Source organism: Anoplophora glabripennis, unplaced genomic scaffold (genome assembly GCF_000390285.2).
Source record: "Anoplophora glabripennis isolate ALB-LARVAE unplaced genomic scaffold, Agla_2.0 scaffold324, whole genome shotgun sequence".
NCBI lineage: Eukaryota > Metazoa > Arthropoda > Insecta > Coleoptera > Cerambycidae > Anoplophora > Anoplophora glabripennis.
Genome location: NW_019417495.1, coordinates 126,191 through 144,991, shown reverse-complemented (window position 1 = coordinate 144,991; position 18,801 = coordinate 126,191). Strand labels below are relative to the sequence as shown.

The following is an 18,801-nucleotide window of genomic DNA, read 5'->3' as shown; positions in this document are numbered from 1 at the left end:
AGGAAAAAATAAAAATCCCTAAAACGTTTTTTATATGTTTTTATATGTTGTAAGTAAGCATATTTTAGTAATATGTAGAGAAAAAGAATAATAATCATGTACCTATGAGCCAATCCCAAATTAAAATTTGTCCAACAGGGCATCAACGTGAAACTCATGAAAGTACATGCAACTTACCTCAGATTATTGTCTGTATTGAAACCAATTTTCAATAATCCATGAACATTTCAAACGAAAAATTTTGGAAATATGAAATTGCGTACCTATGTAATTTTCAAGCATAGATTAAATACAGAAATTTTCAAGTATTTCTCAACTCCGTTATTAAAGTTATAAATAACTCATCTCTGTGTCTCAGGGACATCAGTCTTCTGATAAGAGAAATACGAATTTGTTGTTGAAATGCATGCGAAACAGACGACTCTGCAGCTATAAGAAAATATTCTGAAAAAATCAAATCATATACTTGCTACCCCTGAAATCTAGGCTTTTCCAATCTCTCCCTTGTATTTAGAGTTGCCTAACAACATTTTGTGTTGGTACTTGCCCAGATTAATTCAAAAGTAAAAGCATTGGCGTTGGTGTTGGTGTTGGTAGTACTGCGACTGCGCGTGGCGTTTCGTCGGTTAAAAATTGAAATGTAATTTTTGTTTACTGTTTATTTGTAAATAAAATATAATTATTATATTGATAATAACTTGCAGTGCTATTTGTCAGTGAATACCATTTAAGGATAACGAAATTCATGTGTGCAATTTAGTTGTAGTTTCTTGCTTTATACTTGGATAAAATGACTTCGTTTGGAGAGAGAATTGAGGTTAGTTTATTGTTTACGAGTCCGGGCATAATCAAATTAAATAATTTTTGAGTAAATAGTAGTAGATCTGTTTGTTTTGCCACTTAGGATTTAATATTTGATTTAAAGACAATATTTTTGTCAATTTTGTAGGATTATGAGGTGCATAATTTACTTGGAAAAGGAGGATTTGCATCTGTGTATCGTGCAAGATGTTTGAAAACAGGAATAGAAGTAGCTATAAAAATGGTAGGTTTAAGAGAAACATTATACCTAAAAAAAAAACACAATTAATTTCTGTAGATTGAAATAATTTATTCTATAGATTGTTGTTATAAAAATGTTTAAACCATTGTCAGTTATTGTGTGAACACCTTTTCTAAAACTATTACAGTATCCCACTATTATAATTTTTTTAGATTGACAAAAAACTTATGCAGGCTACTGGAATGGTTAGTAGAGTAAAACAAGAAGTATCGATTCACTCACGGCTAAAGCACCCATCAATATTAGAGTTATTTATTTGTTTTGAAGACATAAATTATGTATATTTAGTTTTAGAGCTTTGCCACAATGGTGAACTGCAGAAATATGTTAAGGAAAAGGTAAATTGTGTTGTGCTATTATTTTACACTACAGAAAGTAATAATTATATTTTTAGACACTTTCAGAAAGTGAAGTGAGTAGTATAATGAGACAAGTCGTAGAAGGTATCAGATACCTCCATTCTCATAATATACTACATCGTGACTTGTCTCTGTCAAATTTATTGCTTACAAAAGATATGCAAGTGGTAAGTTTATATTTTACAACATTTATTTTTTAATTAATAATAATATCAATTTTAGAAAATAGCTGATTTTGGTTTAGCCACTCAGTTAACCAGACCTGATGAAAAACACATGACGATGTGCGGAACACCTAATTTTATATCTCCTGAAGTAGCTTCTAGAGGGTCTCATGGTCTCGAAGCCGATGTGTGGGGATTAGGATGCCTCTTGTACACCCTGCTTGTTGGCTCACCGCCGTTTGATACACCAGGAGTAAAAAGTACTTTGACAAAAGTGGTGATGTCTTCGTATTCTTTACCTAGTTACTTATCGCCTGAAGCAAAGGATCTTATAAATTCTTTACTGCAGAAAAACCCCAAGGATCGAATGAAATTGGAACAAGTCCTGGAACATCCCTTTATAAAACGAGGCAGGGTAAGTTCAGACATATATTTTTCGAACAAATACAGAGTAGTAATAAATTAGGAAATAGGTGACGAAATAGATGATTTTAAGTTTTACATTAACAAGGGGCATAGAATACCAGGTAAAGAATGTTAAATAAGTAAAATATACCACATTTCCAAATATCTTTGAAGATGTTTGACTAGATTGATGAGATTGGACAAATCATGTATCTAATTAGAAGTACAAATTTGCTGAGTTGACCTACAAATATGCCAATCAATAACATACAGTATGGTCCAATAAGAACTAGGACACGTCTTAAAAAATTTTTGGCTTATGCAGTTTGAATGATTTTTTTTATATATTGGTCTTCTAGACGTACAGTCGGCACCATCCAAATGTGAACGGCAATATTGTACCGTGTAATTTAGACTTCAAATCATGGTCGTCGTAAAATTCAATAGTTGTCAAATATATATGTCACTTAGAGCAAACATAATGAAATGTAAACAAGTAATGTTATGTTATGTTCTTTACATTGGAAAGGGTTGTCGGAATAGGCGCGCCCTCTGAAGCCCTTTTTTGAAAACATTCCTGCTGGAGCGGCGAGACGTTGTTTAGTAGTAGTATTGTACCAGAGCTCAATCGAGCAAGAGGTTATTTTGAGATAAAATAAAAAATATAAAATACAGTCCACACGTTTTGTTTTTTGAACCAAGCGATACCTATGTTAAAGTCTAGAACAAGTAACGTAAAATATGCAGGAGCATTTAACTGAGGCGCAAAGAGCAAGGGCTGTAGCTAAATCAGAAGATAATTGGTCTTTGAGTGAAGTGGATGATGATTTAAATGTCAGTAAGAGTTGTATATTTTGTATTAAATAACGCTGGCAAGAAGAACAAAGATTACAAAGATATATCCGGCAAGGTGTAGGGAAGGTTTCCAGTGACGCGGAAGGCAATGCCTTGGTCGAATTTATCCATCAGAATACCCTCTCTGTGTTACGCCACTAAGAAAAGTTTGATTTACTACGATAAAATCCAGATGAAATTTCCGTAACAACCAAAATCCGTTCACATTTGGGTGGCGCCAACTGTACCTGTTGAACCTATTATGATGATCCAGCTGTTAATCCACAAACTATTAAGATTTTATTTGCAATGAATTTTTTGGAAATTTTGTGATTTTTTTTGTTAAAGATGTGGCAACGTGGCATTTTTCACCATCAATTAAAACCCTTGTGGTCCAAATTTCATCAATTTTTATTTAAAAATAGTTTTTTATACAGTCTACTTATAGAATGGCCATCGAATAACCCAGACCTGACTCCACTGGACATTTTCTTATGGGATTTGGTTAAAAATTTAGTTTATAAGTACCGTCTCAATAAGTGCTGAAATCGGCCCGGGTCAACATGGAAAAGTCCAGAAAAATATTTTGAGGCGACATGAAAATGTATTGGGTTAAACAGAGAGCTTGTGGAGATAGGTATCTAATATTTAAGTTGTTTTTATTTGTTTGTTTTCAAATATTTCAAACGTCTAAACCTTTTTTTTAAATGTAATTTGATGAAATAAATTATTAGCTATTGTTTTGTGTTAATACTTTAATTTGCCAAATGAGTAGAGGAACAATATTGTAGATTAACGATAATTTTCAGGCATTTTCAGTGCTTTCTACATTTTTTAATGGAAACAAATTTAATAAACAAAATTTTTGAGGCTCTACAAAAAATATATTCTATAAAAATTGATTAAATCTGGGTTACAGGGGTTTTAAGTTTAAGTGATGCTGAAGAATGCCACGATGCCACATTTTTAATAAAAAAGTTTTTAAAGTAATTTTCAAAAAAATTTTTTTGCAAAAGAAAAATCGTCTGTGGATTAGTTACTAGTACTAGTACTTGTTATGTCACATTAAATAAATATTTATTTTAAATAAAAACTGTTTTCTTTTTTTGTGACATTCAGTCACAAAAACCTTAAATGTGTATAAGAAATATTCATGAAAAAAAACTGGTTATTTTTTATGTTTTTGACAAAAAATTTGTTAAGAAGTTGCCAGGATGCTTAGTGGTATTTCTAAAAAAAAATGGTACATATTTTTTTAATTTTAAAATAAAATGTACCACATAAGTTGATTATATCGAAAGTAACTCTAAAACTATTTGTGTTAAAAAAAAAGTTCATAAAATTTTTTAGTAGAAATAAATTTTTAAACAATGTACCTAGTCATCAAAAAATGTTTTTTGCCCCATATTATCCTTTAAAAAGTTCGTATTTTTATTTGTTACTATTTTTTTTTGAGTAAAATGAATTCTGACAAAAAAAATTACAGAATTGATTGCCAAGCAAACTCTTGACTGTTAGATATACAGGCCAAGAGGGTTCGTCTAATTGTTGACATTGCCCACAGTTTTGGGGGAAGTTAGGCTGCTCGTGGCCAGGAGGTAGTCCGATTATCATCAAATCTAAGAAAATATGCCTCAAAAAGAAGCACATGGTTACTTAAAATAGGGTATTATATTAAATTAAAAACTGCCTTGTAGCTTGAAAACAATAAAAGATGAATATTTACACCACGTACATCCAGAGTCACAAAATAAATCTGATAACCTCCGAAAATGCTATAGTCCTCTCAACTATGTACCTTTATCGACATTAACCAAGTCATTATTACAAATTTTCCCTTATTTTTTGCCTTTGAAAACCATTCCTCGTCCCCACACACAAATACCTACCTTATGTGCTTTGGAAAATTAAATTTTCATGCTAAAAGCACTTATAGCACATTTAAACATCGACAGTGTTATAAAAATAGTCAAAATATGGAGGTTCGCCATTTTCGTTTCCATTGCCACTCTCATAATAGTGGAATGCCTGAATCACTTATATTCGTCACAGAAAGGTCCACCTACACAACATCAATCGGATCTGATCATTCCTGTGTTTATTTGTTCTGTAAAACAAATACTTCTAGAGTTGTTTTAAATTTACTCTGTTGTGCAGTAAACTTATTTTAAAATAAAAAAAATTGGTTTAAAGAGGCACCTTTTTTCATTAAAATCTTAAGACATAGCACTGAGTACTGCTGTCAAATCCTGCAGAATTTATTTTTGAAAAGTTTTTATTGAAGACAAAAGAGAATAAATGAGCATAAAGGAATTTATATTCTACACAACGGAACTGTTTTAAAATTAAGAAGTACAAATCATTTTTATACTTTTATTTTAATTCAGTAATATCATATTTTTTTACTAATAATTAATTTTGTCATCTGGCCCAATTAAAACCTAGCCATCTTTATTCCCTTAACATGCAACATGCAACTATGTATTTCATAAAAAAAAAATAATTAATTTTACTGTTTAAGGTAATAACGTCACATCTTACTCATGACAGTGGTATTCACACAATGTCTAGCCGTAGGGAGAGTGCTTTCAGTGACAGTGCTTTACCTTTTTCTCACAACTTATACTCGTCCCCATGTGGCAGGAGGACGAACAGCGATTGTGGCCCATCAGATAACTTATTCCAAAGCGGACGGTTGACCCACAGCATGGAACAGTTGAGAATACAACGTTATGATGCCTTATCTCGACATACAGATTTAAGAACTTGTTCTGACTCGTGTAGTAATAGAAATGAAATGTCTCTGTTTTCAAATGGAGAATCTAACTTCGAACAGCCGATGTATAACAAATATAGTTGTCAGGATTTGCCGCCCAGCGCAAGTCAGTGCAGCCAGAGATATTGTTCGCCGATAGAGCCTGGAGGAGGTAAATAATTGTCGTAGTAATTCATTTCCAAAAGTTTTGACAGTAGCGAAGGCTATATCAGTTTATAAAAAAGGTTCAACTGACATTATAAATCACAGCCCTATTTCTTTGGTATGTTGGTTAGCAAAATTTTTTATTCCCTTAAAATTATAAATTATTTCATGTTGTGAAAACACTTCTCAAATACCGATTTCTATGACTTTCGTGTTAATTTTGAAATCTTTCTGGCATTAATAAAGAATTATTTGCTGGCATATCATAATATATTCATTGTTCATAATTAGAGATGGAAAGTTCTCGGGAATTTATTTTTAGGGAATGTTCCCTGTGAATCATAGTGTACCAATTTTTCATCACCAGTTACGATACGATGCAAAAAACCCTTTCTTTTGTGCTGTTGAAGCAATTGTTCACAAGTGAAAAATTGCCGTTCAAAATCTCTTGGCTTCAATTAGTATAGCCTCCAATTTCCTTGCTTTTGAATGATACCGATCATATTTAAACATTTGGAAACTGTTGTGCGATCAATATTCAACAATTCAGCAAGTTCATCTTGCGTTTGACATAAATCTTACTCGAGTAATGCTTTCAATTCCTCATCTTCAAACTTTTTCGGTTGACCAGATTGTTCTTTGTCAACTGTTTCGAAATCACCACTTCTAAAACTTCGGGACCGATACTCACATGTTTTTATCGATGCGATGACTTTCAGCAGCACTTTTCTTTGAATTAATCAGAAAAGGTAAAAGTTCGCAAACACCGCATATGGTGTTTTATTGGCTCGCAATTCGATATCTTGGAGTTGAGAAAAAATATGTTGTTTATGCTTCAGGAAAATGACATATAATAAAAAATAAAGCATAATGACAAAGCTTTGACATGAATATAGTTAGAGAAGTGTCTGATGCGACATAGCATAACTTACGCCATCTACTGTAAATCTCTCAAAATTAATTCATACACCTTGTAAATACTCTTTGCTTGTTTGTTTGTGGTGCTGACACAATTTATATTTAACATGAGCAATAATAATAATTTATTTCTTTCAGTTGGTATCATGAATCACGTGATACTCAGTTTACCTCCTACGAATTCGCATCATTCAGATGCACACCCCTATTACAGTGAGGCTACGAGTAATTATACCAATAATTACGTACCTAGCTCTTACCCGCAAGAAGTGCTGAACCACAAACCTATATTAAACAGTATAGAGAATTGTCCGAGGCCTCCTGAACCATTTTCCTGTCAACCGAATAGAATTGAGAAGCCGAAGAATCAGGGACTAGTGCAACTCTGTTCCAAACGTTTATTACCTACGCGACATCAAACGAAGAACGCCATACTTAGTATTTTAGAAGACGGAGAAGTCTGCATAGAATTTATCAAGAAACGAGGTCAGTTGAAGAGAGAGATGGTCTGCGAGGTCATGAAGATATCCTCTGATGGTCTGAGGATTATTCTTTATGAACCAGAGGGCGGTAAAGGGGTGCCGCCTTCTGACAAACCCCCTATCTTACCTTCGCAGGGGGCGGATAAAATATTCAGCATCGAAAATCTGCCGGAAAAGCACTGGAAAAAGTACATGTACGCTTTTAAATTTGTCGATCTTGTTAGAGCAAAAACGCCGAAAGTAACGTACTATACAGATAAGGCGAAGTGTTTGCTAATGGAGAATTTGATCGACTTCGAAACTTGCTTTTATGATGGTGAGTGAATTTTTTTTAAATAACTTTCAAGCGTCAACAAGTTATCAAAAAAATAAGTTTACAGAATGTTGCAATATTTTGTGTATATTTTTACTATTTCTGTAAATGCCATTATAGCAATTATTATGTCAAAAACGGAACGTAACTACTAAATTTAATTTAAAATATACAGGGTGTAACTTTGAGCTTAGGTCATATTTATATGGATGCTACCTTTAACTCTTAGACATATCATAAGTTAGTTGTCACAAACTCGGAAGCGAAAAATGTTTTTTAAATCTCTCATAATTTTCATACTCCACTGCTGGACAAATTATGTAATCTTAAACAACTGGGCACAGAATAGTTGTTATGATATCAATTGGAACCTGTGAATTTGAAAGCACAGGACTGTCTACACTTCTCTTGAAATTTCTTCCTATGTTTTAGCCATGATGTGTCGCGTAATTTATACTCGAATAGTCATTGGGCGAGTCCGGTATTGGTAGACGAGTCCGCCTGATGTAGAATCGACTGCAGCGCGCTGGTCATCAAAGCAAACCTGTATTGGTCCACTAGGTCGTAAATAATTTTTTGCACGGTATTCTATAATTAGTTTGGTGTCAAACGCGGTTCACTTGGCTTTGTTAGTGCCGTGGAGAGCAATGCTTGGCACGGTATATTTATTGTCGGTATAATACGTATTATTAGTTATTAGTTTATATTAATATTTGTTCATATTGTAACCAGTAAAGGATAATAGTTATTAAAATAAATATTATATGTAATTATCTAGTAATTTAGCATGGCTTTTTGGAGACCCTTTGAAACGGAAGATAACGAAATAATCTGAGAAAATCCCCAAATAGTCAAACTGGTTTTTGTCCAAAGCGTCGAAACAAACTCAGAGTTTAAAAACAAAGATTTACATGTACCAAGTCAACGTATTACTTTAAATATACAGGGTAGGAAAGTACCAATGGTCTATCTGAAGTCATGTGAGAGCGATAAAGTAAGCCATAGAAATCCATGCGATAGAGAAGGATGGCTATAATGAAGGCATCTCATAGTCACCGCCCATTTCGCCCTTCCACAAATAAGATCCACTTCTTATTTGTGGAAGGACAAAATGGGCGGTGACAATTAGATGCTTTCACTATACCCATCCTTGTCTATCACATAAATTTCTATGGCTTACTTTATCGCTCTCACGTAACTTCAGATAGACCATCGGTACTTTCCTACCCTGTATATGAATGTTTGAAAAGAGAAAATAGTGAACAATGTGATAAAGAAATTAGGAAACGGATTAGCGAATTAACTAAGATATCAAAAACGACAATTTATCGCGTAATTAAAGAAGGAGACGTTATTAATCACGATGCAAAGAAGAAACGGAAAAATACAAAATTAAAGAATATTGACGATTTTACCAGAGATGTAATATGGCGCACAATTTATATGTACAAAGAAAATAAAGTTCCTACTTTAAACATGATTCGAGATAAATGAAGTGATTATCCTGATTATAATTATAAATCTTTTTACGACATATTTTATTACAATGCGGTTTTAAACATAAAAAACTTGACAATCGTATGGTAATTATGGAATCACAACGTATAGTTGCACTTCGGGAAGATTATTTAGAAAAAATTTGAGGATATCGTCAACTAAATAGGAATATAGCTCGGAGTATAGTATTTGTAGATGAGACAGGACACAATTTTTTTGGACACCTATGGATTTCGTAGAGTTTATGAGTTAAATGTTTTTATGCGGTTCCAACTGATATCGTAACGACTATAACTGTGAGCACATACTAAATAGGGAGCTACATCATGCATTGTTGTTAAATTACATCTTTTGTGATTCGCATATGCAAGGTGTCCCATTTTATTGTACCAGGCCGCATAATTTATTTAATGAACATAAAAAATATTTTGAACAAAAGTTATTTGGTTTTGATGGGGTCAAATTATGGTGACCTTGAATTTGACCTTGAAGTAGATTATCAAGGTCAATTTTTAAATGGAAACCCATGTTTTTTATTGCAGATTCGTATTCTGCAGGGAAAAATATGTAACTTTTGTATAAAACATTTTTTTTAAAATGTTTTGTTCTCTCGCCAGAGTGCGCTATACTTTTACTGTTCCATTTTAATTCTGAGGCTAATATCTCAAGAAATAAGCAGGATGGTGAAAAATATTTCCAACAAAAGTTGTCAGGGTTTGTACATGTATTTTTTCCCTGCAGAATACGAAACTGTATTAAAAATGTGGGTTTCCATAAAAAAATCAAGGTTGACCTTGAAATGACCTTTAAGGTTAATTTCAAGATCACGGTAATTTGACACCCCCCCCCCCGAGATATTAGCTTGACAATTAAAATAGAACAGTAGAAGTATAGCACACTCTGGCGAGAGAACGAAGCATTTTCAAAACAATTTTTCATACAAAAGTTATACGAATCTACAATAAAAAATATAGGTTTCCATTTAAAAAATCAAGGTTGACCTTGAAATGACCTTGATAATTGACTTTAAGGTCACCATAATTTGAATCCTGATAACTTTTGTTTGAAATATATTTTTTTAAATTGAATTAAAAAAATTATGCTTTTCTACTATCATTTTCGAAAAATTCATAAAAACTCATGCAATATATTTCACATTTTTTTATAACTCTTAAAACAAAAAAATTAAAGGGGGGTCAAAATATAGTGAATCACCCTGTACATTAGAATGGACACCTTGTATATGTTTTTTTGTAATATAACAGAAATATTTTCTCGTAAACCGATAAACTGAAAAGTAAAATAAATGTAATAAACTGAAGTGGTAACATATTTTGGCAATTCTCGTTTCATTATGTAGTTTACCTAAACTAGGTGAATGTCAGATGACATTAACACTGATATTCATAAAGGACCCCGCACAAACCTTATGGGAAATTCCGTTCGGTCGATTTTAATGAAATTTTGGGAATGGGTTGTTTTTGTTATGAGGAACAAAAGTCTTCATGGGCCCAAAGTTCGATAATGGACAGTTTTCGAGATATTCAATGTTAAAAATTGATAATGCGAATGCGTGTCAAGCACGTGTTTAAATGCTTATTAGTCGCGCAAAAGCTCCATGAAGCTTCTTAAAAACTGTATAATACGTATATATTCTTCTCGATCAATTATATATTTTATTTCAGTTATTAGCGTATGATTGAAAACAATCTAATGATTGTATCCAATGTAACACCCAAGATAGAGTAGTCGAAACAACTTTAGAATACAGTTTCTCGCTTGTTTTTAAATCAGTATTTCAAAATATATATCAAAAAATAGGGTGTTTTTAAATATACTTATTCTATTAGAAAAAAATATTCTTCTTTATTTATCATCGTAGTTTAGATATTCAACTGAGTAATCTATCGATATCGATAGCAGAGAATATTTTAATGTGAAGATATTAGAAATATTATACTATTATTTATGAGTATCTCAAATATTTAGAATGTTGAAAAATATCAGTTTCGTTGGACTTATTGTCAAATAGTTCTTAATTGATATTACTGTTCAATTACCATTCACTTGCAGTTTTTGGTGTTATACTCCCGATATTGCTTTGGTAATTTTTTCATAGGTGTGTTCACTTTATAATTAGCAGTTCAGCTTGTTGCAATATAAATGGCTTTCAGATTATAAATACGTTATAGTTGCAATCGAGATATGGTACATTTAAATAGAGTGGTAAATGTTGATGTTTTTGGAGATATTGCTATAAATCGACGATATGACGCAGGTCTCCCTCCAGCAATTGTTACACCTGAGAGTCGAATGTGTAATAATTGCTCTATCTACTATTTCAATTTCACGACGAATAGTTTGGAAGCAATTATTACATATTCGAGTCTCGGGTGTAACAATTGCTGGAGGCAGACCTGCGTCATTTCATCGGTTTATAGCAATATCTCCAAAAACAGCAACATTTACCGTTACCACTCTATTTAAATTTAACATATTTCACGGGGTGAAAGCCCGATCGCAACTATAATATTGTATGAATGCCATTTATATTGGAACAAGCTCAACTGCTAATTACAAAATGAACACACCTGTGAAAAAATGACCAAAGCACTATCGGGAGTATAACACAGCAAAAACTATTTGACATAAGTCCAACGAAACTGATATTTTTCAACATTCTAAATATTTGACGTACTCATAAATAATAGTAGTAGTAGTAATATTTCTAATATCTTCACATAAAATATTCTCTGCTATCGATATCGATAGATTACTCACAGTTGGATATCTAAACTACGATGTTAAATAAAGAAGAATATTTTTTGCTAACAGAATAAGTAGGTATATTTAAAAACACGCTATTTTTCGATATATATTTTGAAATACTGATTTAAAAACATGCGAGAAACTGTATGCTAAAGTTGCTTCGACTACTCTATCTTGGGTGTTACTCTGGAGTTACTTTGGATACAATCATACGCTATAATAACTCAAATAAAATATATAATTGATCGAGAAGAATGGCTAAGTGTGCTGACCAGATTGCACGTGAATATAGAAGTATTACTATAGCATTACTCCCAGCCTCTTCGTTTATTTGTTTATGAAAACTGAAAAGTATACACATACACACACGCTCGTACGCACACGCACACACACACTAACACAAACGAATGAATACGCACTATTTAGACAAATATATATGTATTATACAGTTTTTAAGAAGCTTCATGGAGCTTTTGCGGGACTAATAAGCATTTAAACACGTGCTTGACACGCATTCACATTATCAATTTTTAACATCGACTATCTCGGAAACTGTCCATTAGCGAACTTTGGGCCCATGAACACTTTTGTTCCTCATAACAAAAACAACCTATTCCCAAAATTTCATTAAAATTGTCCGAATGGAGTTTCCCATAAGGTTTGTGTGGGGTGCTTTAACCTTGTAACTGTTATGATGACTTTATATACATACAGGGTGGCCCAGTTAAAACATTCCACCTGAAATATTTTCAATGCAACAAGTTTTTCCGAAACAGGTTGCTTTCAAGGGGGACATCTTTTGATCATAAATTCATGGATGTAAGATCATCCCCCTAAACGGTGTGGCAACCTTTTTAAGAATCATAAATGGCACGGGGGATTAAGTGGCACATCATTTTAAAAGTATTTCAATTCCCTTTACAAACATTTTTTTGTTCCTTAAAATTAATGTAAAAAATCTGTTGGTGTCGGTAAAATAAAAAAAAAAAGTTTTCAAACAAATTTTAATTAATTATAAGTGTTTAAATTGCGACCCATTTACTTTTATACAGTAGTAAAACCTTTGATCAACATTTTCATCACATGCTGTCACTGTTCGGTTGTGAAGATCTTCTAAAGAGGTAGGTTTGTTTTTATAAATAACACTTTTTAAATGACCCCATAAGTAATCAGTGTTAAATCAGGCGATCTTGGGTTCATTCAATGAAACCCCTTTTACCAATCCAGTGTTTGGGAAAATGTTGATTCAAATAGTCACGTACAGCACTGTCGGAGCGCTATCCTGTTGAAAAAATACATCATTCTCTGGGATCTGATCATCGTTTTCAAATTCTTGCAGTTACCCAGCCATTTCATTATTTCCAAAATAGAGAATGACAATTTCAATTCTCTCTGCAGTGGTATAAACCGTGATCATTTGAATCGTTTGCTTCAAAGTAGCGAATAATAACAAATCAATGGATTTCATTATCTAGACAATTCTGATTGATGTAAAATTGGAACAAAACTACATATAAAATTCTAATAAAACCCATGCCTTATCAAGATTTCAATGATAAACCTCATTTTTCACAGTTTCATTATCCGGTAATTACTATTTCAAGTCTTTTTTTGGTTTATTTCACCGACACTTTCAATAGTTTTTTTTACATTAATTTTCAGCCAGAACAAAAAAAAATTAAGCATTTTTGTAAAGAGAATTGAAATACCTTTAAAATGATGTGCCACTTAATCCCTCGTGCCATTTAAGATTTTTGAAGGGGTTGCAACCCTGTTTAGGGGGATGACCCTACATCTATGAATTTATGGTCAAAAGATGTCCCCCTTGAAAGCAAAATCGACCTGTTTCGGGGTTTTCCGGAAAAACCTGTTGCAATGAAAATATTTCAGGTGGACTGTTTGCGCCACCCTGTATATGCAAATTTAAAGTAATTTAATGTTGCATCCACATCCCCATCTTTAAAACTATTCAATATGTTTTTTAAAATAATCTGTTGAAAGCAGTTTCTTTGTGTCATTGAGGTGGGCTACAACATGTTAAAAGGAGGTGTTCATCATGTGATTGCTCTCGAATTAAGGGAAAATTTTGATTATTCTGAAAATTCCAATAAAAGTTCTCATGATTTACCATTCATCTTTTGATTTCTACCCTATTTGGTATCGCTAAGACATATACTTGCACAGGTGAAAAATATGCAATGGTTATGACGGATAAATGTGCATGCTGTGATTTTACATACCATTGCTTTACTATATTTAGAATATGATGTGTGCCGGTTAAGAGGCTAAAAAAAGTAGTAAGTTTTTATTTAAAACAAGAAACGACCTTAAAAAATTTTCCAATCTATCATATTAGTATTTTTATTTATTTTTTATTGTGAAACGAATCGAATTAACGATATCTAAGTCTCGAGTGAAAATTCACTGAAGTATATTTTTAAAAAACGAATTAGTTCAATTATTTATTTGATTAAAAGAAAATTATTTCATATTTGTATTGAGGGAAACACTGACTGTTACCTCAAAAAATCTGATCTCTTAAAATTACAGTCTGTGTAAAGCGATTTAGAATTATTTGTAAAAAATTAAATTTTTTACCAAGTTTACTGTCCTCTAAGGGCTAAAATAATAATTTTGGATAGAGGCAAGATTAGGTCAATCATCTTAAGCTGAAATATGTGTTCGTCTGTAGGTGCTAAGATTACTCAGTCATCAACCGAAGGTATTACTATTATCGACGCATCGGGTAACAAATATAATTTTCAAACGGAACACGAGTGCAGAAATCTGACGGGAACTCTTGACCTATTATGGAGCCATTCCCAAGATTCTCTTAACTATTGTAAACTGTTGGAGAAAACTCTGTCCGAACTGCCACGTACATCTTTTCCGGTAATAGTCGGACGCAGGCCAGTTTTAGCCGGATCTTCAGGCAAAGAAAATCGACCACAAAGTGCAATAGTAAGTATTTTAAATTTACAAACAAAGGAAGTTATTTTACTCATTAAAATAATAGTAAAGTTCTTGTTACTTTTTTGAAAGCTCAATATTAACAGAACTATATAATTTCGATCTGTTGGTAATAAGCGAGAACTTATTCAACATCCCTATAAAAAAAAGTCACTAATAAAAATAATAATAATAATAGTAATGGAAAAATATTTAAAAAAAACTTTGGGTTTACGTAACTTGTTAATATCGAGTTTCCATTTCATTTTTTACAGCCTTCGTTTACTGTTTCTATTGACAGTTCAGCCCCAGGCACCTCGTTTGGAAACAGTAGCAACGTGAGGGAGAAAAGGGTTGCAATTCCTGGGGTAGGTATAGCGTTTCAGTTGCCGAACGGCGAGGTGCAAGTCCGCTACCAAGACGGGTCTCAACTCTGGGTGGACGGTAAACACCACATTCGGTACCAGTATCCCGAAGGCCATACTGTGAATTACACGGATACGGAAAGTATTCCTCATCCGGTAATGGAAAAACTGCATCACATGCCGAGGGTACTGAAGCATTTAATGCCCAGTGTGGTAACTCAGAAGATTCATAATTTGAGGTGATTTTCTCGATTGTTACGTTTAGTTAAGTGAAAAGATACTCGAAATTGCTTATTTATTTATTCAGTAATTTGTTGTGTATATAATAAATTATATCATGCACGTTGCACAAATTAAAAATTTATTTTTTTAATGGTGTTTCTTAAGTATGTTTGAATCTTTGAAATTTGGATAGTCGTTGGACGAGATAAATGTTTTTATCGAAAATATTCTCAATAAAAAAGACAACTTATTTGATCTAATAAGTAGATAAACAAATTTGTCTTAATTATTTGTGTGAGAACACACTAGGAAATGTAGATTTTGATTTTATACAGGGTGTTACTTAAAAAAATTCTACATGCGTTTCTCTGACGAAAAATAAGAGACAGTTCATATATTGGTCGGTCTGTAATGTTTAATTTTTTGTGGTACAGGATGATAAAACTTTAACAAAAAAACACGTAATTTTTTATCTTGTAAATTATTTTGCATCTAATTGTTTTGATTGCATTCACCAAGATGTATGTAATTTAAAACATGGTTACATTTTTTATGTAGTTTATTTGCTAGCATTAAGTAAAACTATAATAATGTGGTTGAAAGTCTGATAACCTAACCACCAGCGAATAGATTTTTGTTGCCAAGAAATTATGTAAAATATACAAAGTGATTTTAAGATATAAGAGAGGAGAAAAACAGGTTTAAACATAAATACAAAAAAATATGGAATGATAAAATTTTAGTTATTTAATTTCTACCGTTGAGTGTAAAACACAGGTGAGTTTGTTGCTGAGTTGATCTACACTCTCTCCATCATATCCTATGCCACTTTTTTGATTCCTTCCCAAATTGTTCCTCTCTTCTCTGCTTCTCATATTCTGTCTTGCCATATTTTCCTGGTCCTCCTCTTTTATTGTCTTTGGCATTCACTTTTCATATATTCTTTTTGTTAATTTGTCAATTGTCATACACATGTTTAAACCACCTTCATTATTAATCTGGGTGAATTTGACAAAACACATGCCTGTTTAAAAAATCGGGCCTACGTCGAATTTTATGGGCTTAAAATTAAGTAAAAAATACACAGAATAAAAGCCTAAATTTTTGTATTTGTAGAGGTCGAGCGTCATATTGTTTATACCAAAAGAAAAAAAATTGCTCTTTTTTCAGTTTTTTGCTTATACAGTAAGACCCCGCTTAACACTGTTTCGTTTAGTGCTGTTTCGGTTTAGCGCTCTTTTATTTCAACCCGGGGATTCCCCGAAATTGCTCGCAGCACTACGGGGATTCCCCGAAATTGTGCGCAGTGCTAGGTTTCCAAATATGTACATAACCTATCCGAAACAGTGTAGTTGTGTTTCTTGTTTGGTGCGGTGCTGTACGGACGCATTTTTATCAGTCGAAACATTTGTTGACATTAATGTATTGATAGTAGTGATTTCGAAGAAGAGCAAAAAGAACTTTCGATTGCGTTTGTAAAAAGGAGTTTGACCACTATAACTGAAATTATGGACCAATTTGTTGAAAATGATCCAAATTTTGACAGGAGTTCAAAAGCAAGACGGGGTGTTATAGATGCTTTATCCACTTATCAACAACTTCTAACAGAACGCAAAAGGAAAACGCAAACTACATTAGATGCCTTCTTGACAAAAAGGCAGAAAATTGGAAACAGAATAGACTGAATGATCTGACTGACTTAGAATTTTATTTGTTTTTATAAGTAATATTCATTTATATTGTTTTTATTTTTGTAAGAAATAAATGTTTGGTTTTATTTTTATTAAAAAAAACATAATTATTAAATTTAATACCTAATCAATTTTCTATCCATCTTCCCCTAACCCCATTATTTACATGTCAAGATAGCCTCGTTTAGCGCTCTACTTTGATGGAACGTATCCTACGCATTAAGCGGGGTCTTACTGTATCTCCTAAAAAAAGCCTCTAATCGAAATGAAGTACACTTATCGATTTGGTTCCTGAGGAAACTTGCTACAAGGATAGGCTTTTGTGAAGTCTCGCAAATTTTTTTTTACATTGCAAAATTAGCGGTGAAAAAAAATGTGCAAAATTTTTGGCATTAAATAAAAAGAATGAATTTGACTGAAATTAGATGAAACTACAGGAAAAGATAATTGTTGGGGTGCTCAACAAATACTCGCAATCCGGAACCTTAATTTCAAAATGGCGGCCTACTGCAAAATTGTAAAGTCGAAAATACAAGCGCGTATATCTTCTGCCCAAGTCAAGATATCGAAATTCGTTAAAAAAGGATCGAAAGATAATTACATTGTCTAGCTCAGATTTTTAAGTTGCAAAATAAAAAAGTTAACAAAAAAACCAAAAGAAAAAATACTAACTAAGGTCGTTATCTCGGCCGTTTTTTAATACACAGATTTCAAACCAATTACATCAAATAGTGCTTAAAAAAACTGAATTTAAAAAAAAAAGTCTCGATCCAACCAATACAAGCCGAAATAATTTTTTTCTTAAAAATGGTATTCTGGCTCTTCTGTTCAACAATTTGTAATAAACTTGGGCTCATAAAGTAGAAGACTTCCTTTATACACTGAATTTTTTTAATGGATTCGACCAAGAAATGACCAAATAAACGTGTGTTAAAGGAAGTGCTGTGACGTCATAGTGCCCATACTGCGAACGTTTCTCAAAATTCTTACTTAACAAATGGATTGTGGCACTTAGAAAGCAGCTACCGGAATGCTTTTTTTTTTTAAATCAACTTATTTTTAGGAGGTCTTTTTACATATTCAAAAATAAAAGTCAATTATTTCTTTGAAACCTTCCTTACTTTTCAAAATATCGAAAGCACAATGAAATTACAAAAGAAAATGTGAAAAGTCAATAAAAATGTATTTTTTGGGATCTGGCGATGACGTTCACAGATTTTTGCTTACACCATTCGAAAGAGTGGAAAAAATAAGTTGATTTAAAAAAAATATCCTGGTAGCTGCTTTCTAAGTGCCACAATCCATTTGTCAAGTAAGAATTTTGAGAAGACGAGAGCAGTATGGGCACTATGATGTCACACTGTTCCCCTCTCCTGGCTACCGCTCAGCCGCGTGGATCACACTGTTTTTAACGAACATTTACTTGGTCACTTTTTGGTCGAATCGAATCAAAAAAAATTCAGCCTATGAAGGAAGTCTTCTACTTTATGTGACAAGTTTATTACAAAATATTAAATAGAACAGCCAAAATACCGTTTAAAGAAAAAAAAATTATTATGGCTCCTATTGATCAGATCGTGACGCTTTTTTTCTTAATTCATGTTTTTTTAAGCACTATTTGATGTAATTGGTTTGAAATCTGTATATTAAAAAATTGCCGAGATAAGAACCCTAGTTTACCGTTTTTTTTTTTTTTTTTGGTTTTTTGTTAATAACGTTTATTTTGCACCTAAAAAACCTGAAATTTACACATACACGAGATAAAGTAATTACCTTTCGATCTTTTTTTACCAAATTTCGATACCTTGATTTGGGCAGAAGATACACGCGCTTGCGTTTTCGACTTTATA

General features: G+C 32.5%; 1 protein-coding gene across 1 annotated transcript; it reads left to right on the top strand.

The window, feature by feature from the left end:
• Positions 1-668: 668 nt before the first annotated feature.
• Positions 669-15,373, top strand: LOC108911086 (serine/threonine-protein kinase PLK4). The gene is made up of 9 exons (XM_018715920.1): positions 669-817; positions 950-1,045; positions 1,216-1,401; positions 1,458-1,589; positions 1,645-2,001; positions 5,347-5,752; positions 6,802-7,461; positions 14,417-14,685; positions 14,949-15,373. Exons 1-9 carry the CDS (start codon positions 791-793, stop codon positions 15,279-15,281), a joined length of 2,466 nt encoding a protein of 821 aa, XP_018571436.1. The 5' UTR covers positions 669-790; the 3' UTR covers positions 15,282-15,373.
• The last annotated feature ends 3,428 nt before the right edge of the window (positions 15,374-18,801 follow it).